Source organism: Cygnus olor, chromosome 1, assembly GCF_009769625.2.
Source record: "Cygnus olor isolate bCygOlo1 chromosome 1, bCygOlo1.pri.v2, whole genome shotgun sequence".
Lineage (NCBI taxonomy): Eukaryota > Metazoa > Chordata > Aves > Anseriformes > Anatidae > Cygnus > Cygnus olor.
The window spans coordinates 118,894,695-118,916,461 of NC_049169.1; the positions used below are offsets into that span (position 1 = coordinate 118,894,695).

The 21,767-nt window shown below is 61.2% G+C and overlaps 1 protein-coding gene across 1 annotated transcript in view; it reads left to right on the forward strand.

Annotated features, from left to right (window-relative positions):
- The first annotated feature begins 15,684 nt into the window (after positions 1–15,684).
- Positions 15,685–21,767, forward strand: part of BCOR (BCL6 corepressor) — a 39,544-nt gene continuing 33,461 nt past the window's right edge. The window contains 2 exon segments of the mRNA XM_040530560.1: positions 15,685–15,783; positions 21,527–21,656. Coding sequence (XP_040386494.1) covers positions 21,571–21,656 — 86 coding nt within the window. The 5' untranslated portion in view covers positions 15,685–15,783; positions 21,527–21,570.

The window sequence follows — 21,767 nt, forward strand, 5'->3', positions numbered from 1 at the left end:
GCCGCAAAGCTCGGGGACCCGGGGAACAAAAAAGGCACAGAGGCGAACAAGCGCGGTTCTGTTCCTCCCCGCCGCGGAGGAAACGGCGTGCACAAAGAAAGAAAAGTTTGACTACGGTTAAAAATTAAAAAAAAAAAAAAAAAAAGTGGAGCGAGTTTTCTGTGAGATAACATGAAATCACCGGTTAAAGGAAAAAAAAAACACACACAAATTAATACGACAAACAAACAAAAAGCAAAAAACCACAGAAGAAAACCACCCAAGCCCACGCCGTAGGCAGGCGCATGTGATCTGGACTTTGCCGCCCGGGGGAAGGGAAGCGGGCGACTTTTGTGATGCAAGTGGGGGCCGATGGCACCGCGGAGCCAGCCCCGCGGGGACAGACAAAGCCGGGAGCCAGCGCAGCCGGGAAGCCGCGGCTGCGGCCACCTCGCCGAGAGCCGCGATAGTTCTGCTTTCCTACCGAAAGGAGCGATTTTAACGAGGTTTTCCCCAGGAAAGGGAATAAAAAAAAAAAAAAAAAAAAAAAGCAGAGGCCTTTCCTCCAGCTGTGTGTCTGTAACTCACGTGTGTTCAGTCTAATAACTTTTAATGTCTAGCCCTAAAACGTCTTTATAAAAAATAGCTTTACAGCGTAATAGGCCAGGTGTCCTTCTGCTTGTTATCGGAGATTAAAAAAACGTGTGGCTGCCTTTTTTCACGTGCGTGGCCCGCCGCCCCGGCAGCAAACCCGGCGGCCGCTGCTCGGCCTCGCCCGCAGCCCCCCGGGGGTCGTGCGCCCACCGCCCCCCGGCCCGGGCCGGCCACTGCCGGGCGAGGAAGGCGAGCGGCGCGGAGTTTCGGGTTTCAGCCGGTGGATCTTTCACTTCTGCTTCGAGACGGGCGACTTCTTCTGAGATACGTAGCGAAAACCCCAAAGCCAGTTTCGCGAAATGCCAGCCGTGACCGGGCTGTGCGCGCTCCGTGCACCCCCGCCCCCCCCCCACCCCGGGCAGCTGGCGACCCTGGCGATTTTCCTGACGTGGCTGAGATTCTCCATCCTTTTTTTTTTTTTTTTTTTTTTTTTTGGCGGAGAGGAGGAGGGAGCACTTGGCCACGGACAACTTTCGGGAACTCCTGCTCTGCCATCCTCAGAGCCGAGCAGGCAGAGCGCGAGCTGCGCGCTCCCTGCCCGCCGTGCTGCCTCGCTGCGCTCCCGGGAGCCTTTTTCTCGCAGGGGCGCGATTAAAAATCCCCCCCGGGGCGCAGTGTCCGCGCTAAGCGCCAGCTGCTCGGGATCTCCGCTCCCCCGGCCGGGCGGTGCGGGGCCGCCCCGGGGCTCCCCCCGGTTCTCCCCCCCCCCCCCCCGCCCCGGGGACCACGGGAGCCTCCGCGCCGCGGTCACCGCGGGACCGGAGCCGGGCGTTACGGACGTGAAATTTACGAGGCGAGCACGGCGAGCCAAAAGTTGCCGTGCCAAAGTAAATAGATGCAGCCGATAACTACCAACCCGGAGATTAAAGGGCTCCTGAACCCGGGCAGAAATCTTAAAGCGGCCGGAGAAACGGCAGCGGAGGGGAATTGCGCTTGAGCCGCCGCGGCGGCCACCCCGTTCACACGCTGCGGAAAGCGCCTTACGGGCTCCCGAAGCCGGATCAGGCGACAGCCTTTAATAAGGTCCCCCCCCGGCCCCCCCCGCCCCGCGCAATGCAGACGTTGACAAACGAGCGTCTTTTTCCATCCCGATTTTAGAGCCGGGAGAAGGGGCCGGGGGCAGGCGCGCACAGCAGCGCGGCCGAGCCGTGCGAAGTTGGGGTGCTGGGAGGGGGGCACCCCTTTATAGGGCGGGGGGGGGTCGTGAGAGAGAGGGGGCGGGGGGCGGGGGGCGGCGGGGATGCCCCTGCGCCGCGGGGGGACCCCGAGCCGGAGGGTCCGGGGACGGGGAGCCCCGGCTGGGGGTCGGGGGGGTCTCCAAGGGGCGGGTGGCGGAGGGGCCGGGGGCGTCCCGTGGGGGGCGGCATCGCGGCGGGGCCGGGCGCGGAGCCTCGCAGCGCCGTCTGGCAGCGCCGCCGCCGCCGCCGCCGGGGTTTTGACAGCTTGGCGGAGCGGAGTGAGCGGAGCTTTATGGTAATTGCGGTTCTCCACTGGCCTTCTGGGTAGCGAGCGAGGGGAGTATCGGCGGGGCGGGGGGGGGGGGAACCGGGGGGGGGCCGGCTTTCCTCTCCCCCGCCGGCCGGGGAGCGCCAAGGGGTCCCCCCGGGGCGCCGCAGCCTGGCAGCGGCGGAGCTGTGCCAGCCGGGGGGGGCGCGCAGGGCAGGGCAGGGCAAGGCGAGGGGCCGGCGGCGGCGCGGCGGGGGGGGGCAAATCAATTAGTCAGGGCGAGGGGGGGGAGCGGCGGGGCGAGCCCTGCCTGGGCAGGGAAACGCAGCCCGGGGAGGGGGAAACTTGCAGAGGGAAAAAGCGGTGGCGGCGCTGCTGCTGCTGCTGCTGCTGCTGCTGCTGCTGGCGGCGGCTCCCTCGGTGCAGCGCCTGCCCGGGGGGAGGGGAAGGGAGGGGAGGCGGTGGCTGGAGGAGGAGGAGGAGGAGGAGGAGGAGGGAGAGAGGGAGGGGGGATGCGAGGGGAGCGCAGCGTGCAGCAGACGGAGCCCGGTCTCCCAGCGGCAAGGTGAGGAAGAGCGGCTTTCCCGGCGGACTAAAGAGGGGAGGGGGGGGAGAGGAAGAAAAAAAAAAAAAGAGAGAGAGAGAGAGAGAGAGAGAGAGAGGAGGAGAAGAGGAGGAGGAGAATTAAATCCCCAGCCACACACACACAAAGCCGCGGCGGCCAGGGCACGGGAGACGGCGGCGCGGGCGAGATGTGGGGAGCGCCGCGCTCGCCAGCACAGGAACTTCGCCCGGAGCAAGCCAGCAACATGGCGCTGCCAAACCAGAGCCGGCAGCCGGAATGAGCATCGCGGGCTGCTGCTGCTCCCGCTCCCGCCGCTGAGCCGAGCCGAGCGGAGCCGAGAAGCGAAGCCGTTCCCGCGGGCACCTGCCCCGTCGGCGCAGGCGGCGGCCGCGCTCCTGCCCCCCGCGCCCTGCAGCTCCCCGCCCGCCCGCAGCGGGGCAAGCCGCGGCGCACGCACCCACGGAGAAGGGGGAGGGGGGTCAGGAAACTTTTCTCCAAACCCCCCCCCCTCGCACCCCCACGCCCGCCCCCCGACGGGGCTGCCCTTCCGGGGAGAGCAGCGGGGCGAGGCGCCGGCGCCGGCGGGACTCACGGCGCGGAGGGCGCACGGCGCGGCAGGAAGGTCAGTGCTCCGCTCCGCGCCCCGCAGCCCTCGGGGGGCCCGACGGGGCTCCCTTCGGTCCCCCCCCCCACCCCTTCCCCCGACGGGGACGCGGTCCAAAGTTGCGGCTCGGGGCGGGGGGCTCCGCGGGAGGACGGGCTGGGGGGACACGGGCACACGCCGCCTCTCCCGGTGCGCCTCCGGGGCTGCGGTCGGCGGAGGGGAAGTTTGGAGGCAGTTGCTGGCGGAGATGCCTGCTCGGGGAGCCGCGGGTGGCGGTGTCCGCTCCGGAGAACCCGTGGGGGGGTGAGAGAAGTGGTGTGTGGGGGGAAGACGGCGCTCGGGAAGGCGCTGAGGCAGCGGCCGGGGCGAGGAGCGGGGCGCCGGGACGGGAGGAGGGGGGTCCCCGCTCGGCACCGGGAGGCTGCGCGCCCCGGGGCGGCCAGGTGAGGGCACGGGGAGCCCGCAGCGGTTCCGTGCCCGCGCCGGGGGAGCCCGGGGCTCCGCTGCCCCCTTCCTCCTCCTCCTCCTCCTCCTCCTCCTCCTCCTCCTCCCCGGCGGGGCGGGCGGCGCGGCGCACGTGGGGCAGGGCGGCCCGGGGCTTTCCCGTGCGCGGAGCCGTCCTGGCGTGAGGTCCGGCGTGAGACGGAAGTTCAGTCGGCCTTAAAAACGGAGCTGGGAGTTGGGGAGCGAGCCGGAGGGAGGCTCGGGGCTCGCCATCAAAGGGCCGGTCGGAGGGGGCCGGCCGGGCGGGGAGGCAGCGGCGGAGGCTGCTTTGTGAAGCCGGGGCCAAGCGGGGCGGCTCTGCGCAGCATATGAGGCACGCATTTGATGTTCGCGGAGCGAGTCCGGGGGCGAGGGCTGCGGAGCGTTCACGTTCCTCTTTCTTTCTTGGTGTGTGTGTGTGTGTGTGTGTGTGTGTGTGCGCGTGTGTTTTTTTCTTCGCTTGCCTCCCTCTCTCGTTTCCGCGATGTCTGTCGGATCCCGGGTTCACTGATCGAGGAGGTGGGGGGGGGCGGAGAGCACCTCCCCCTCGCCCCCGACAGGAAAAAAAAAAGCCCCGGCCGTAGCGAGCGGTGTAAAACTGACAAAGTGCGGGCACTGGCTTTAATGGTATCGCCTCGGAGCTCCTCGCAGCATTAATTCCCACTAATGAATCTTTTCCAGAAACTCCGTTCATTGCTTTCATCTGCTCTTTGGAGCCTGCAGCTTTTGTATTCGTGTTTGTATTAAAAAAGCGGGGGGGGGGGAGCGGGGGGAGTCCAGCCCGCACCACGTAGCCTCGCAGCAAAGCCCGGATTTTCCAAAGGTTTCTATTAACTTTTTTTTTTTTTTTTTTTTTTTTTAATACCACCCGGGGCCGGGAACAAAGCTGGGGATGGCGGGGGCCGAGGTGCGGGGATCCCGGCCCCGGGGGGGCAGCTCCCGCCGGTGCCCGGGTCGCGCCGCCAGCGCCGCCCGCTCGGCGCCGCGCAAAAGGCGCGCAAGATGCGCGCTGCTGCCCGCGCAGCCCGGCGCACCGCTTCCTCCCCGCCGCCGCTCTCGCCTCCTGCCGTCCCCGAGACGCTCGCAGGGCTGTCTGGAGCCCGGTGCCGCCGCGCTTGCAACACACCGATTCATTTCCTTTCGCTTCTCCTGCCGAAGCTGCTGCGTGTTTTTTTTTTTTTTTTCCCCTCTTCTTTTTTTTTTTAATTTTTTTTTCCCCCTCCGAGAGGTAGACAGCGCAGCGCTCACCCTAATTGCTTTTAGGAGGATTAGGAGCAAATTCCTCCCCCCCCCACCCCCCCCAACCTCCCCGCCTCTCCCCCCCCCCGTTGCCTTCGCACGCCGGGGTTGCAGTTTATCCCTGGTGCAGTTCTTTGAATTGCTGTCACAAATAGGTGACTCAGAGTTAATTAGGAAGTATGCACTGGATCAATGGGCTGCACAGCTCATTAGTTATTCCCCAGCCTTTTGCAGCGTTGGACCTCCGGCTCCTCGCGCCGCCGTACCTCTTCCGTACGCAACCCGGAGGGCTGGCAGGGAGCACTCGGGGTGAGCGGGGGGACCGAGGGGGGGACACACGTTCAAGTTTCCAGGTTGGTTTCTGTGTGGACGCGCGGCCGGATCCGGCTTGCTCCTTCCGTGTGGCCCCCCCAGCCCCTCGCTGGCCGGCTGGCAAACCTGCCTCCCCGCCTGGGCGTGGGGGGCCCTCGCCCGCCCCGAGGTCGGAGGGACGAGCCCGGGAATGTTACCAAAAACAAACAGGCACCAAAAAAAAAAAAAAAAAAAAGGGGGGGAGAAAAAAAGTGTGCGTGTGTTTATTGGAGCGTACGCTGAGAGAGCAGACAAAATCTCATTTGTCAGGCATGAAGGTGGGCTGTGTGGAAGGCTATAAATATACCGGGGAGGATTGTAGCGCGGTCACTTTTCTGTTCTTCGCCATTTCTAAGGTGAGTGGCGGAGGCTGAGGGACCGGGCAGGGGCTTCTCCTGGTATTGTTTGTCCGCCTGTGATAGATCGGTCTAGACAGCCGCTCAGGCTCCCTGCGAGCTCAGGAACCGGAGCCTGAAAGGGAGAGTGGGGGAGTCAGAGAGGAAAAGGTCACCGCGATATTTTTTTCTTTTTTTTTTTTTCCCTTTTTTTTTGTTTGGTGGCGGTGGCTGTTAACCCTTAAAGCTGAGAGGGGATCGCAGCCGCCAGCCCCAGCCTGGAAGGAGCGGGGCGCAGCGGTGGCAGGGATGCTGCTGGAGCTGGGGGGGCGCACAGGCAGCGCACCCCAGCGCTGCCCCTTCCATCCAGTTGCTTTTTGAGAGCGGTTTCCCACAACAGGAAAAGAATTCACGAGGCGAGCGCCGGATTATTTCGTTCCCAGGAGTTTCCTCTTTGGAAACTCCGGGGCGCACTCGGAGCCGGGGGCGGCCAGCCACAGGACTGGCCAAGCCACCACAGCCACTAGGGCAGCGTGTGGGCGAGCCTTGGCCGGGGGGTGATCCCCGGCCCTCCCCTGGCCTGGCCGTGCCCCCATGGGCCACAGTGGAAGCCCCGGAGTGGGGGATCCCAGCCCTGCAGGGAGAGCGAGTTCACGCCACCGCCTGCAGCTCCGTCAACTTCTCCCCTCGCAGCGTTGAGCCCGTGGCCACCCGGGGCCGTGCGTGCAGGGTCAGTGGGTTTTCTTTTCTCTGGGCAGCCCTGGCCTCGTGTCCTGCGTGCGCAGCAGCCAGGCACGCTGACCTCGGCGTGTTTTTGGCAGCCCAGTGGGCTGGACGGCGGGCACACCTCGCGGAGCGGGAGGGCAGGCTGCGAGCGGGGTTGGCGTGGCGGCTGGCGTAGGTTTGGGGTTATTTGCACTGCGTGTGCGTGTTTCCTTTTGTACTGAGACATTCTCGGTGGATGAGATGCGATCGTGCCGTGCAAGCCTGGGCGGTACAGATTAAAAGCAGTTAAGGCTTTAGAGCGATAGATAAAAGCTGGTTTTGTTGGATTCGCCTGCAGCGCAGACCATTCCCATTCCTCTTTGTCTGAGCCCCGGTTCCGGGCGCTACAGCCTTATTGGAAATGCTCCCGAGCAGTCCGCGGAGCCAGGGCAGCAGGCAGCTCAGCGCTTATTTACACGTCACATCTAAATACATCTCTAATTAGATAGAGGCAACGCCGGAAATGGCAGATTTGTTGCATATCTAATAGAGACCAGTACAAACAGACTCAGCGGGGCTTCCCTTCCTACCCCCCCCCCCCAAAAAAAAAAAAAAAAAAAGAAAAAAGACCTGGAAGACCAGGCTAGTAATCTGAGAGCGAGCAGCAGTGACTTCTTGCCTTTGAGTGCATTCTGAGCCACATTGGCGAATGTCTCCATTCTAATATGTAAAGCAATATTTAGAATGTGTGAACCGTATGCCCAAATATGGGCTGGGGCTCGAAACAATACTGGTGTCTTGGCTTTATTCCTGCGCGGGTGGACAGCCCAGGCTCCGTGTCACGCACTGTGTCTGCCTTTACCAGGACGTGCCCAGAGCTGTGGCTTCTCAGGCAGCTGGAAACTGCCGTCCCTTCGCCCTCCTCTTCCCCCACCCCACAATAGTTCACTTTTTCTAAGGCCGTATGAGCATAAAGAAGCCAAGGCTGGTCCCGTTAGAGGGGTGCCAAAGCTTTGGGGCAACTGAGCTTCGGGGCACCCTGTGCAGCCCGCGCAAGCAAACTTTGTGGACCACACAAAGTTGTCGACGTGCTTTTGGGTCTTCGTTTGCGGGGAGAGGGGACTGAGGCCACCGTGGCCCAAAATAATGAGTGCTGCACATGCCTAAGTAGTCTTGGCAAGCTGTGGCAGTCGTTTGAAAGGTCCCTCGGCTCTGACCATCGAGTGGCCCCTGCAACGGCAGGAGAAAGGCCCGCTCCAGCTCGGGTGGCAGCCACGTTGCGCCTGGTGTAGACGCGGCTCTGGGTGGTGTTGGCGTGGAGGAGAAGCGGGCTGTGGGTTTGTGAGCATTGGCAGAGGTGTGGGGCTTTTGCCTGGGACTCTGCGGCGTGCTCCTGCCGTGCAGGTGATACACCATGCGCTATCTTTCCCCCGCGCACCGCAGTAGATCACGTTTTAGTGCGGGCTCAGAGAGAGCGGCGTGAGGCCGAGTTTAATACTTCCTCCTCAGACCGGCGTGGCTTGAGAAATAATGGATGGCCGGCGCAGGCCTGCTCCCCCAGCTCCTGTTTTTGCAGTAACGTGGAGAGAGCCGAGTGGGCTCACACGGAGCCAGCCTGGCCCCATCGGCCTCCCGGAGCAGCTCTCCCGGAGCCGGCTGTGTGCGCGCCTGGGTGCGTGCAGGAGCCAGCGCGGAGGCCTCGGCTGCAGGCAGGGGGAGTTCCCGTGGCCGTGAGCAGCCCTGGCTCTGGTTAATCCCCGTGTCCTTTGGCGGAACGGGCTCACGGCGACTGCTGCTCCGGGGCGACCTTTTCCCTCCCACCTGCTCGGGCCGAGCCGTGCAGCACGGGGCCGTCTCTCCCGGGGCAGCGCGTGTTTCCCAAGGGATCCTCCGCTGCCGGCGGCGCTCCTTTGAACCGATGAGCAGGCGAGGTGGGGATGGAAAGGAGGAGGCCAAGCGCTCACGGCGAACGCAGATTTAGGAAAGTTCTGCTGCTTTCCAGCAGGGAATTCATTTTTCCTTGTTTGCTGGACAGCAGTTCTTGGCAGCGAGGGGATTTTTTTTACCCTCTTCTCTTCCACCACTGGAAAAGTTAGTGAGCAAACGCACCTTCCCGTAGGTTTTTGTCAGGCATTGCCTGAATTGTTTGGGACTCTCACCCTCGGCGCACAAGCGCTCCTCGCAGCCCAGTCCCACCTTGTGAGCTAACAGCTTTGGTGCCGTGCGATTAGAGATGCGAGGAAGTCCGCTCGGAGAAGATCCTGACAGCATGAAATATAATTTGTGATCTGAAAGACAGTTTCCAGTATAATCTCATTATGCACCACAGACTCCCGGTGTTATTTTGTAGAAGGCGGACAATGATCAATTTACATTGACCTGGGGCTGGGCGAGCTTTTAGATGGTAATTGCCATATTGATTTGCATGCAAAAAGAAGACCTGCTAAAATTAAAGACCGGAAGCTAAATTAAACTAAATTTATTGTCTAGGTGCAAACTAAAAGACTTGTTAAAGTCTAGGGTAGAGTTGGAGAGCTATGAAATTCAGAGAAAAAATGATCGCGGTCCTGATCGTGGTGGAAAATGAACCTACGCGGCCCAGAACAGGGCTGCAAAGACCCCATTGTGAGCGGAGGCACACAAGCCAGGGCTGCTCCGTGTAAGCCCTGACTCTCTAAACAATCGGAGAATAAAATATCTCCTCTGTCCAATGAAAACCTTGGGCTGAATGTTGGGATTGTCGTGCTAAGGAAAACAAAGCTTTATTTGGATAAGACAATTAAAGTGGAAAGCACAGAATCCACCAGCCACACTGGGAATCGGCAGTATAAAGAGGCGAGTGTGCTCAATAGACCGCTGGGGAGAGGGGGGGGGAGGCTCGGGGCTGCGCGGCGCGGCGGAGCCTGCACCGGGAAAGCCTGGCATTGTGCTCGGCGTGCTCCTTGGCGAGGAGGGGCGAGACGGCTTGGAGCGAGATGTGCTCTGCTTTCCGCCGCTCTCCCACGGCTGGGAGCTGCGTCTCTGCAGTGTGGTCGGTCCCCGAGCTCCTCCGGACGGCCTGCGGTGTGTTGTGGGGTGCTGGCTCCAGCAGCTGGTGTGTTACCCCCAAGGGTGGGCTTCTCTTTTCTGTTTTACCCGGAGGAGCGCTAGCTCTCACCCCAGGTGCTCGTTCAGCGCTCGGGAATACCTCACCTAGGGGCCTCGCACGTCTTTCGCTATTTGCATATTACAACACATTCGGGCCTGCATCCTCAGATAGAAAAGTCAAATCTCCTCCTCCGCGGGAGTATCGGCGTAGCTGGCGCTTGGCACGGCTGATAGCAGAGAGAAGTACGCCCGTACTTGTGCGGGCAGCGGGCCCCGTGCCCGGGACAGCCGGTGGCTGTCCTTGTGTTTGCGTGGGCCGGGTGCCCTGGGGCTGCCTGTCCCTCACCCGCTGCCCTCCGGCTGCGGGGCATCCCCCGCGCTGCCCACCTGGGGCCGGGGGCTGCTGCAGGGGCTGGGGGAGCTTTGCCTGGAGCTGCAGCTCGGGTCTGGTGTTTGTGCGTGGTTGCGGGTAGGGGCGGAGGAGTGAAATCAAAGCTGGGGGGCGTATTCTCAGCTCTCCTTGAAATTCTCAGAAAACTCGCTAATGGCGCGAGAAGGGATGGGCAGAGCTCCTCTTCTCCGAGTGTAAATTCCTTCCTTGAGCCAAACTTTCTCCACGTGAAAGCTCCGGGCTATGGAGAGATCCTACAGGGATCCCTGATCCCTGGGCAATCCCCTTTGCTCCCACACTCCAGCGTCCTGGGTTGTGTCTAAGCCTCTCCAGCTTGCCCACAGCAGCAGAGGCTGGGCCGTGCGTTTAGGAAGCCCTTCCCACAGACCACCGTCCCCCTGTCTCACCTTGCTCCGGCCCATTTGCGCTCCCTGCTCGGTGTTTTCCTTCCCTCCCGTTACAGTAGGCAAGCACAAAGTGGATTAGCAGAGCCCCGTGCAGAATTAAGCAGCAAAGTTACGCCGAGCTCTGCCAGGAGGACTCGCCTGCCTTACCCGCGCAGACCTCCTGCGCCGTGCCGTGCCGTGCCATGCCCTGCAGCACCAGGGCATCTCCCTGCCCGTGGGCAGGGTGGGTGCTCTCCAGGGTCTCCCCGCAGCGCTGGGCGAGGAGGGAAAAGGCTCGGGCTAAAGTCGCAAGCGGCGGGAGAAGCCGGAACAATTCTTGCGAGCAGGAAGTGATCTCCTGGGGTGAACGTTTTAATGGAAGTGTAACTTGGCGTTGCACAAAAACCCAACCCAGGGCGGCTGCTGCCAGCTGGGGAGGATGCAGGCAGGGCTCGGGGAGATGCGTGGGAGGCTGAGCCGTGCCGCGCTGCGCCAGGGGCGCCCACGGCAGAGCCGTGCGTGGGGCGCTGCGGGAGGCTGCGGCGCGGCCTGCCCTGAGCAGGCGGCTGAAGGTTGTCTTATTTTAGCTGCAGAAATCTCTCTCTCCCGATCCGTTACTGTGAGATCTCGTTCGCAATAAACTGTATTGGCTCTCCTCTTTATACAAATTGCTGGTATGAAAGAAAACCCAGCCTATATGCATGGAGGCAGGCATGAGCTAGTGAGATCAGGTTTCCGACTGAGCTCCCGGAGGAGAAGTCAGCATTTGATTGAAGCTACACTTGGTTCTTGGTTCCCAGGGGACAGCAGCCCTGAAACACGAGAGCCCTCCCTCCTTTTTTTCTTTCCCCCTTCTCCCTCTCTCGCTCTCTTCTTCCTCTAAAAGCCTTTGTGCTGAAAGAGCCTCGGTAGGCACGAATCGCCCGTCTCTCACCAGAGTGTGTTGCAGCCTTTGCTGACATTGTTTTGTTAGCGGTGGTTTTTACCAGGCCAGCAGATTTCCAGCTACGTATAGGCAATGAATAGTCGATGATACTGACCTGTGAGTAGGCGCTGGCATCATTTGTCGGTGAATCCGATTCAGAAGTTGCTTGGAGACGTGTCGCGGAGGCGCGAAGCTCCCTGCCTGGGGAGGGAGAGTGCTGCCCTTTGGCAAGGCGGGCTGAGATGGAGGCGTCCTTCCAACCACATCTGCTCCTTTCCAAAACTTGTTGTGTGCAAGCACACCGTGGAAGTCTAGGTGCCCTCCTGTGGTATCTTCAAGAGTTCGTGCAACACCAGATGCATTTTAGAGCAATTTGTCCTGCCGTAGTTTCCCTTTACAGATAGACTGTTTGGGTAGTGCTCGGTGTCATACTGGGCACGGGAAGGTCTCCTCGGATTGATTTCTTTTTCCCATGCTCCCGCTCGGTGACTTCCACCTCTCTAACTTTGTCGGTGATACAGGAACACATAAACGCAGGGAAAGAGGAGAGGGGCTTTGCTCCCCAATTCCAGCCACGACCTACACACAAGGCGAGAGCGTGCAGCACCCTGCCCGCTGCCAGGACAGTCTGTCTGTCTGTCTGTCTGTCCTGCCTCCTCTCCCTTCCGAGGGAGCGGGCAGGGGGCTGTGCTGTGTGCAGGGGCTCTGGGCCGCCTGGGATGCCCCCAGGCCGGGGTCGTCGGGGTCCGCGGTGGGCAGCGCGCTGCGGAGTCAGGTACGGGGGTGCCGCGGGGTCCTGCGGCAGGGGGAGGCGGGCAGGGGGCCGAGCGCTTGCGGGGGGCTCCTCTCAGCTCCCGGAGCTCCAGCGCCGCCCCCAAACTTCCCAAACTCGTCGCCTCTCGAGCCCCGCCGGGTATCGCCGCATGGGGTCGATGGGGCAAGGCGTGGCCCCCCCGGACCCCCCCGGGGCGGCGAGGCTCCGCCTGAACAATCGCCCGAAAGAGGCTGGTTTGGCGGCGGGGGCCGGGGGGCAGAGGGTGTTCCTTGTTTCGAGTAAACCAGCTGCAGTAGTTGATGGTAAAGCAATGAAGGCAGACACAATGCTGCTGTTGTTGGTTTGATCTCGAACTGTGGATTGTTAGTCTGGATTTAACTATGTGGCGAGGGGAGGGGGGGGGGGAATGTGAAGGCTGTTTACAGCTAGTGCAAATAATGTGACAGCTGTTGGAGCGCGAATAGCCCGCGCCTCTCCGCCACTTGCACACAAAAGCTCTCGCTGCGGCCGGAGCAGCTCCCGGGGGCGCCGCCCCGGGGCCCGACGGGGCGCACGGGGGCCGGCCCGGGCCGTGAGCGGCATCGCTCGGGCCGCTCCTCGGCGGGGAGAAGCCGCCTCCGCCTCCTCCTTTTCCTCCTCCTCCTCCTCCTGCTCCTGCTCCTGCTCCTCCGCTTGATTTACAGCGCAAGGGTGCCGGCAGGCCGCCGCGCTCCTCGGCCGGCTCCGCGCCCGGCCCCCGACGGGTTTTGCGGCCGGGAAATCCCCGCTGGCAGCGGCGGCGTTTTGCGCTGCTGGCCCCCGGGGACTTCTCGGGTGTAGGGGCGTGAAGCGGCCCCGGGGTCCCCCCGGTGGGCGCGGAGCTGCTGGCTGCGCTGGGGCATGGTGCCGGTGCCGGTGCGGTGGCTGTCGGTGTTCGCTTTTCGAGCAGTGCTGGTGGAGGAGGAGTCGTTATCCCTCGGGATCGCACCGCGCCATCCGAGATAACCTGGACGTGCAGGAGCCCTTGGAGCAGCTCCTCGGTGGAAAGCTGCTCCTGCATAAATAACCCGAGCGGCTATTTTCTCATCAGAGCCTCTGCATCTGAGCCCTCTGTTAGGTTTTTTTTATTATTATTTATTATTTTTGAGGTGTGGGATATGAAACGCTGCCTGTTCTCGAAGTTGGCTTCTGTATCCAAAGCGATCTCCCGGCCCTTTCAGAAGAGCCTCTGGAAAGTCGAGGGAACTTGGAGAACTGGGTCCCGGCCTATATTTGTACCTGACACAGTTTTGCTACCTACGAGAATCGCTACGTTTTATATAGCAAGTGACCTCCGCGTACTATTATTTTTTTTTTTTCTCGAGGTTTCTCTGGGGGTGGAAAGCAAGGAGGAAGGGGAAATGCTGATCCCCCACCCTTTTTGTAATTTTGGTCAATGGGTTGGCTGCCTTTATCTATTTTTCTCCAATCTTTTCTTTTTCCTTCCCTTTTGGCCTTGAATGTCCTCTTGGTTCTTTATGGATTACGCCGTGCTATTAGTGGTGAAAGTACGCCAGCACTCATTCAACAATTTTAGCATCAATTCCTATAAACTGGTGTTTTATATGACATGTGCCATTTTTCTGCAAGAATACTGCTTGCGAAACTAGTTTCGCCTTGGAGCAAAGGCGGAAAGATAAACAAGGCTGCATAGCCAAAACACTGGCAATCTCTGCCTCCTTCCAAATCTTTTAAAGTCACGGAGTAATATTTTCAGGATTAGGCTGCTGCCTCTGAGGAGGGAATGTCGCTGGCGTTAAAAAAAAAAAAAAAGGAGAAAAAGCTAATGCAAATTAGAGAAAAATAATTTTCTTTCAGCGATATGCAATGTATTAGTCACTTGTTATCATGCTTAGAGGCAGACCTCATTTGCGCGTCTGCCAACTCGTTCACATCTGCTCAGAGCTGTTCAGGGCATTTTAACCTTGGCGGTGTCGTGTCGTAGTCCCACGGATCAAGAACGAGTAATTAAAGCTCTAAGCAGCAGCAAAAATTCATAGCCGCCCATCTGCAGCGCAGTTCACTCGCTGCTTTGTTTCGGTGCGGAGCTCTGCGATGGCAGCGCGGGGCCGGCAGCGGGATGCGCGGCTCTGCCGGGCAACTTTCTGCTCTCTACCTTTTTTTTTTTTTTTTTAATTCTTTTTCTTTCATTTCCTTTTTTCCCATGGAAAATACGCGTGTTTTTTTTTTTTTTTTTTTCCGCACGCCGTGCGCTGGGAGCAGGGCTGCTTTGCTGCGCCCGCTGTGGACGTGCGACTCTTCAGAAGGGCTGCGGAAGGTGATGTGGGGTTGGGACACGTAGTTGCCGAGACGTTTGCAGAGGTGCTCGCAATGCTGCTTTCGTAACCGAGGAATCGCCAGAAGTGCTCGGGGGGGAAAAAAAAAAAAAAAACACACACACAAAAAACCACCACGTTTCCCGGCAAGGAGAAACGTTAGCGCCGTGCGCCCGACATAAACTTTGGGGCGAGGCTGATTTTGATGCATTGTTTAGGAGAAACCGAGCTGTTTGTTGTTGGGAGGAGAGAGGGGGGGAAAGAAAAAGGGGAGAAAAAGCCCCAACTTCCCAAGCACTTTTTCACCCAAGTCTCCGCGCACCTGGGGCCCGAGCCGGCCCGGCAGGGGCCGTGCAGACAAAGCCCTGCGGGGAGCAGGGGAGCCCTGCAGGCCGGCCCGCCGGCTCCGTGGAGAGCCGGAGCGCCCCGAGCCGAGGATTTTCTCCGCTGGGCGCCGGCCATTTGCTGCAGCAGGCGCGGAGCCGCCGTTCCCCGGCGGGGCTGCCGGGGGGGTGGGACCGCGGGGGGGGTGGGGGGGGAGCCGCTCTCCCCATCCATCAGCCCCTCGGAGCTGTTGCTCCGTAAATGAGGGAACCACAGGCCCTGTCAGCCGCAATTATGCAAAATGAAGTCGTCCGTGATCAATATCTCCCAACGTGCCCGACGGATGCGGGGGGGTGAGGGGGGGCCGCCCCCGCCCGGCGTGCCGCGGCGGCTCCGTGCCGGGGCTCTCGGTGCGCAGGGGGTGGCCGGAGGGAAGGCGAGGGCGCACGTCCAAAATCAGCCCCACAGCCCCGGGGGGGCGGCTGGGGGGGCGTTGGGGGCCGTGCTCCGGTATTTCTGCGGCGATAGGGTCGCGGAAGTGAGCGCAGCCTTTCGCCCAAGTCTCGGTCGCAGGAGCACTCGGACTTCTTTAGGCGGGGTGGGGGGGACCCCCCCCAGCCCCGAAGTTTGCCGAGATGGGAGGGGGGAAGGGGGGCACGGCACGGCACGGCACGGCTCGGTGAATGGCGAGCCCGTCGCGCTGCGCTCGCCCAGCCTCCCGCGGCCGAACAATGGGGGACGGGCGGGGGAAGGGGCTGGCTTGGTGGTATTTTTCTTTTTCTTTCTTTCCTTCTTATTTTTTTTTTCTCTTCCCTTCCCCTTCTCTTTTCTTCCTCTCGCCCTCCTGAAAAGCAAAAGCCACGCGGAATAAAGGCAACAATGAGGGCTCCCCGGGCTGCCGAGTGCGCGGCGGGTTAATGGGGTGGGGGCGCGCAGGGCAGCGCCCTCCCTTCCCCCGGCCGCGGCTGCGGGCTGCAATTACCTCGAGTGCGCATTTTGTGCCCGGCGTGTGCGAGGAGAGGAGGAGGAGGAGGAGGAGGAGGAGGAGGTGGGGGGGGGGAGCCGGGGCCGCCCGGGCGCCCCCGCTGCCGCCGCTGCTCCTCCTTCGCAGCCGGGGCTCGGCTGCTGCCTGTTGTCTCTGGCAGCGGCAGCGGAAACCTCGCTCCCGTGCGTGTGTGCGAGCGGGTGTGCGAGGGTGTGCGAGTGTGTGCGTGTCTCTAAAATGGCGCGGACGGCCTGGGTAGGGAGATGCCGCGGCGGGTGGGCGACGGAGGGGGGGCCGGGCTCTCGCCGGGGGGGCCCCGGGGCTCGCCGCGGGGCCACCGCTTTGCGGCTCCCCCCCCGCCGCCGCCGCCGCCGCCTCCGGGAGCGTTGTTGGCGGCGGTGCCGGGGAGAACCGCCGGGTGCGGGGGGAAACCCCCGGCCTTACCGGAGCCCCCCCCCCGGGGTCCCCTCGGGGCCGCGGCGTGCGCTCGGGGCTGGGGGGGCTTTGCCCACACCGGGCAGGGGGGAGCCGGGTGTCGGAGGGCCGGTGCGGGGCCGCCGGGGCGGTGTTTCCCTCGGATCCCCGGGAAATCCTCGGTGCGGCGACGCCTCCAAGTTGGGTACCAGCCGCCTCGCCTCCCCCCGGGGGTGCGTGTGGGCAGCGGGGGGCTTTGCAGCCCCCTGTCGCGCCCCCCCCCGGCATGCTGTGACCCCCTCCACCCCGCGTTTGTCCCGTGCCTTTCAGGTGCTGGCGCTGCCTGTTCCCGGGGCAGGCCGGGCCCCCGGGGCCGCCCCCACGGAGCAGCAGCCCGGCGGGGGCTTTCCCCAGGGCTTCCCAGCGGGCAGCACCCCGTGGGCTCCGGGCAGGGTTATTTGAAGGCTCGCCAGCCATTTTAACTTTCCCTTATTGGCCTCCTCCCCCCGCCCCCTTCCCCAGTTCCTAGGCTTATCATTAATTGAAAACTTTTTTTTTTTTTTTCCTCCTCCCTTCCCTTTTTGGCTGCAGCCGGCGCTGAGAGCAATGCAATGATTCGCCTCGCAGCATATGGGAAAGGGGGAAAGCGCTGCTGCCGCTACGGCGCAGCGACGGGGCTGTGCAGGGGCCAAGGCGTGACAGACGGCGCGGGGGGGGGGGGGGGGAACCCGCAGCTCGCAGCCCCCCCGGGAGCATCGTGGCGGGGGAGGAGAAGGAAAAATCGGGGGATCGGGGGGAGATGAAAAGGGGGGGGGGGGGGATCTCCGCCGGGCCGGAGTCGGGCGCTGCGCAGCGGCCCCCCCCGCGGCCGTGCCCCCCGTCGGGGGAAAGGACGGGGGGGAAGCCCCGGCGGCTCCTCGGAGCGGAGCGGCGGCCCCGGCTGCCCCCGGCTGGCTCCGCAGCGCTGTGTTTACACGGTAGAAAGTCCCGGTCGCCGGCCCACACGTGATGGGGGGGGAGCCGTCGGGGGGGGGGGGGGGGGCTGCGGCAGGAGCCTTAAAATAGCCGCCGACCCCCTTGCGCTCGCCTGCGCGCTGCCGAAAGCGAAGCGCAGCACTGTGGCGCATGACTCAAGATGTATTTTAAATCGGTTTAGCGATCTCGCTGGCGCATTGTGCTTAGCTTTATGGTTAAATGAAATGCCACACGTCCCGGGTAAAGGTCAAACTTCTCTAATCCGCGGATCCGAGCGGCGGCTACTTAGGCTGCAGCTTCCTCCTCTGGTTTACAAAACGTGTCACTAGCGGTGATGCCGTGTGGAGATTGCAGAAAATAACCCGCGGTACTTTTTTTTTTTTTTTGTAAAAAGAAAAAAAAAAAAAAAAGCGCAGCCACCCCTCTACTTTAAACGCTTGTCTAATATTAGATCGCTGGCTGTTGCCAGAGCTTTATACAGAGCGTTGTAAACGGCGCAGTAACACGGTGGCTTTAAAGTCTCCTTTCGAGCGGGTGGCACAGGTCGTTGTTTTTATAACTCGTAAATATGTAAGTCGGAGGTACAAGATAAACGAGGGAGCTAAACACATTCATAAGCAGCTGCCCGCATTTAGGCTTATAAATACCGCGCAAGCGCTGCCCTTTAAATCAAGCTCCAGATGAGCGGTCTGAGGGCTAATCGAAGTCGATTGCTACGAGTCCCCGATTGCTTTTCACTCCCTCTCGCAGGGATTTTCACAAATCTAGAAATGATCCTTTCAGTGGCCTGGAACCAAGCGGCGGCGGTAGGCAGGAGGGAAAAAGGGGAGAGGAGGGTGAAGAAGAAGGGGGGGGGGGGGCGGGGTAATTTATTGCATTGTTTTTAATTTCCGAAAGGCCGCCTTGTTTGCTTAAGCGCCTGCCGGTGCCACCGGCGCTCTCGCTCGCTCGCTCGGCGGCTCGCAGCCGAGCTCCAACCCCCCCCTCGCTCTGTCCTCCACCCCCCCCCCCCCCCCCCCCCCCTTCCTCCTCCTCCCCGACGGCTGCCGAGGGCTCTCTGTGGCTTGTGCAAGTGGAAACTGGCGGGCTGCCAGGCGGAGCTCGGAGGTGGAAAGAGTAAAGGCGCCAAAAGGGAACTCGTGCGCCGCTGCACTTCTCCTCCCGCCCCGCTTCCTGGCTCGCTGCAGCCGCCGGCCCCGACGGGCTTCCTCCAGCCCCCCCCTAAATCCCCCCCCCCCCCCCCCCACCTCCCGCGGCCGGGTTTTCACCTCACGGGGGGGGTGGGGTGTGTGTGTGTGTGACAAGGGGCTGCCCCCCTCCCCAGCTGTTCCCTAGGGCACGGGGAAGCTTCCTCCCCCCTCTCCCCCCTCCTCCTCCTCCTCCTCCTCCTCCTCCCCGCGGGCACCGGGTTTCTCTCGTCTCCACGCCAGGAGCGCGTTAACAAAACTTTGCTGCTGCTGGCGTCCACGGCTGCCAAAAGTCTGTTGACGTTGCGAGGGAGACCCGAAACGTTTCCCTTTTTTTTTTTTTTTTTTTTTTTTTTTTTTTTTTAATCGGCTGCCCGAGCAGTGCCGTGTGCGTGCGTGTGTGTGTGTGTGTCTGTGCCTGCCTCTGCGGCGCGGGGCCGCCGCTGCGCGGGGCGCTGGGTGTTCCCGGCTCGGCACGGCTCGGCACGCCGCTCGGCAGCACGCCGGGAGGCAGGTTAGTGCTTGCAGGCGCTTTTTCACAACTGGTTTCACACGGCGGCATCGCTGCGGAACCGCGTGTGCCTTGCGTGGCTCCCCCCCCCCCCCCCCGTGCCTCCTCCTCCTCCTCCTCCTCCCCACCCGGCCCCCCTCCCGCCGTGCATCACCGGCTATATTTAGCCGCAAATGGCTTTATCGGCCAGACACCTCCCGGAGGAAATGCCGGGCGCTCTCCGGCGGCCGAGCCCTGCTCCGAGCAGCGGGGGCGCCCGGGGGGCTGCGGGGCGCTCCGGCACCGGCACGGCGCGGGGGCGACGGGGAGGAGGAGAGGGGGAAGAGGAGGAGGAGGAGAAGGGTGGGGGGAGGAAGGAGAAGAGACGTGTCCTTGGCTTCCTCTGCCGCTGGTACCTCGCGGCGTGCGCTGGAGCGCTCAGCTCAGCCTGCCGTCGGGGTTTCATAACGGGGCCGGCTGCGCCCGCCCCCGCGGAAGTGCGGTATAAATAGGAGCGTTTCCATCCTCCCCCCGGCCCCCCTGCCGCCCCGAGGGCTGCCGGTGCCCCCGGCCACCCGATGGAGCCCCCGGCACACCACCGGTCCCGGCGGGTGGCCGCTGTCCCCACCGGGGGACAGGCGGCGGGAAGGGGGGAGGAGGAGGAGGAGGAGGGAAGGAAGGGGTGTGCGAAGAGTTAAAAGTCTGTTGCTCGTTGCAATGAAATTATGGCTGGCAGTGGCGCCGCTGCTCGTTCAGCAGACCTCCACTTTTAAGCAGTTCACAAGAAGTTCATCAGGGCGGCGATTAGGAACGCGCACACGCGTGCACCCGGGGCCGTGCGCGCCCAGGGGCGGCTTTTGGGGACGGGGCTGGCAGCTTGGTGTCCGGAGGGCTTCATGCCCACGCTTCTCCACGCCCTGGTTGGCTTTGCCCCACTGTGCCAGAGGGATATAGGGCCTCCGGGTCACCCGCCGCACGCGGGGAGCCCATCGGCCCCTCACACGACTTTGGTGGTTCATTATCTGCACGTGTCAGGGGACGGATGGCTCTGGTTGAGGCACAGCGCCTTGTCTCAGCGATACGTTTCCAGCAGGGAAAGCGGGACGCCCCAAAAGCCAGCAGGGTGTGAGCCCGGCCTCCTGCGAGCCCGTGCCCATTGCTGGCGGCTGATGCAGCGCGCGGGGCGGCTACTAACCTTATGTAAAACCCTAAATCACTCTCGCCATGCTGCTGCTGCCTCTATTGAAAACATTACGAGCGGCGCATCTGGAAAACAGTAAATCTGTCCAGAAACCGTCTTTCCAGTGAAATAACTCCTTCTGAATGATAGCGCGGTATCTAATCTCCGCAGATTTTTGTTTCCTCACAGCAATTTTTGTGGACTTCATTATGGAAAGCTAACCGTTCTGGAGAGAGGAGGGTCAACACGCCGTTTCATTAATATACATTTGTTCCAGACGTGGAGTTTTGCACAAAAGGCCTCTCTAAGGGGAGAAGAAAGTGTTCGGGAACAAGGCTTTCCTGCCGTTTTAGTTCTTAAATCTCTCTGAACGTGTGTGAAGTATTGTGTTAAAGGCACAATCTGGGATTCTTCCCCATTAAATGCCAAAGTGATCATTTGCATATTCTGTAGCCTAACAAAGGAAATGAGTTTGCTGGGGAAGCATGTATGCTTTGGGAGACGTTATGCATTAAACTCCCAGTGGTCAATCACCCGTTACTGGCTTGTGTGTGTGTAAAAGGAGTATCATGCCTCCCGCTTAAAGGCTTCTATTTTTGTGAGAGAGGAAGAGCTGAGGGATATCCTGTGCATTAAAGGCTCCCCCTACTTATTAACCCAGCATTTAGCAGCAGGATGCAGGCTGAAGCTCAGTCAAAAGAAACGACTCAACCTCCAAAGAGCAATTAAAATCTTGCACTGGAATAAATCATGCGCCGCGATAATCCTGTTAATAAAACGCAGCTTGTCCTGACACTTCACTCATGCAGCAAACTGGAATTTAATGCGAGCGGAGGTGGTGTGAGGAGAGGTGGCGGGGAGGGAGAGGCATTCCCCTCCGCCGCTGGACGTGAAAATGCGGTTACCTTTCACCTGCCTCTCCCGCTGCACGCAGCGCCGATCCTCTTGGACTGCTAATACTTCTCCAGCGAGCCTGCTAATGATTTCTTTCCCTGGAGTGAGCAGGCGTCATTGAATTACTGAAAGCACTCGCAGCAGCAGCAGCAGCTCCGATGCAGAAGCCACCAGGGCTCGGTGCTTAATCAAATCAAGGGGTGGGGAGCTCGCCAACCCACTTACTATTTTTAACCCCTTTCTCCAAGTTAGCCATGTGCAGACGCTCAAGGGGAGGTTTTTATTTGGCTCCCTTCCGCGAAGAGCGGCTCCTCGGTCTCGCTCCTCACGTGAACGCCTTCCCAGCCCTCAGCGCGGCTCACGCACACGGTGCAGGGCTGCTGCTCCTGCGATGCACATCCTGCTCCCGTGCGTTCCCAATGCAGGTCTTTTGTCGGCCTGCCTGCCTGCCTGCGGGTGGTTTCCAACCTGCCCCCGGCGCCCAGGGGCTCCCCTGCTCTTTCAGCCCATGTGAGGTGAACGTTTGGGTACCGGCGCGCACTTGGCCGGCTGAATCATTTTGTGTTCAAATTAAAGGCGGTGGAGAAAGTTTTATTTGTCGATAGCCTGGAATGATTCTTAATTTTCTGGATGTGCGCTGGGGAAAAGATCCATCTCCTCTGACCTATAAATGCCCTCAATTTGTTCCTTTATTGCAGGGTATCTCCCTTAGCGGTTAACGTAGGCAGCTCGCTCCCCGCACCAATCCTGCATTCATTATTAATTACCCGGAGGGAGGCTGGCTGCTCCGCTGTGATGTTTGCACTTCCTCCTAGACAAATCTGCTCAACTTTTTTTTTCCCTTTCTTTTTTTAATAGAATATAAAACCGTGAAGAAAAGCAGCGATTTTTAAGAAGACGTCATGCTTTCTGCAACTCCCCTGTATGGCAACGTTCATAGCTGGATGAGCAATGAAAGGGTCCGCATGTGTGGAATTAATGAAGACAGGTAAATATTTAAGCTCCTGGTGAGTTAAACCGCGCCGTAATTCTGCAGCGTGCAGGTCTCGGAGTTCGTTCGCTTCCCCGGTGCCGGAGCAGGGAGCTGCCTTCTCGCATC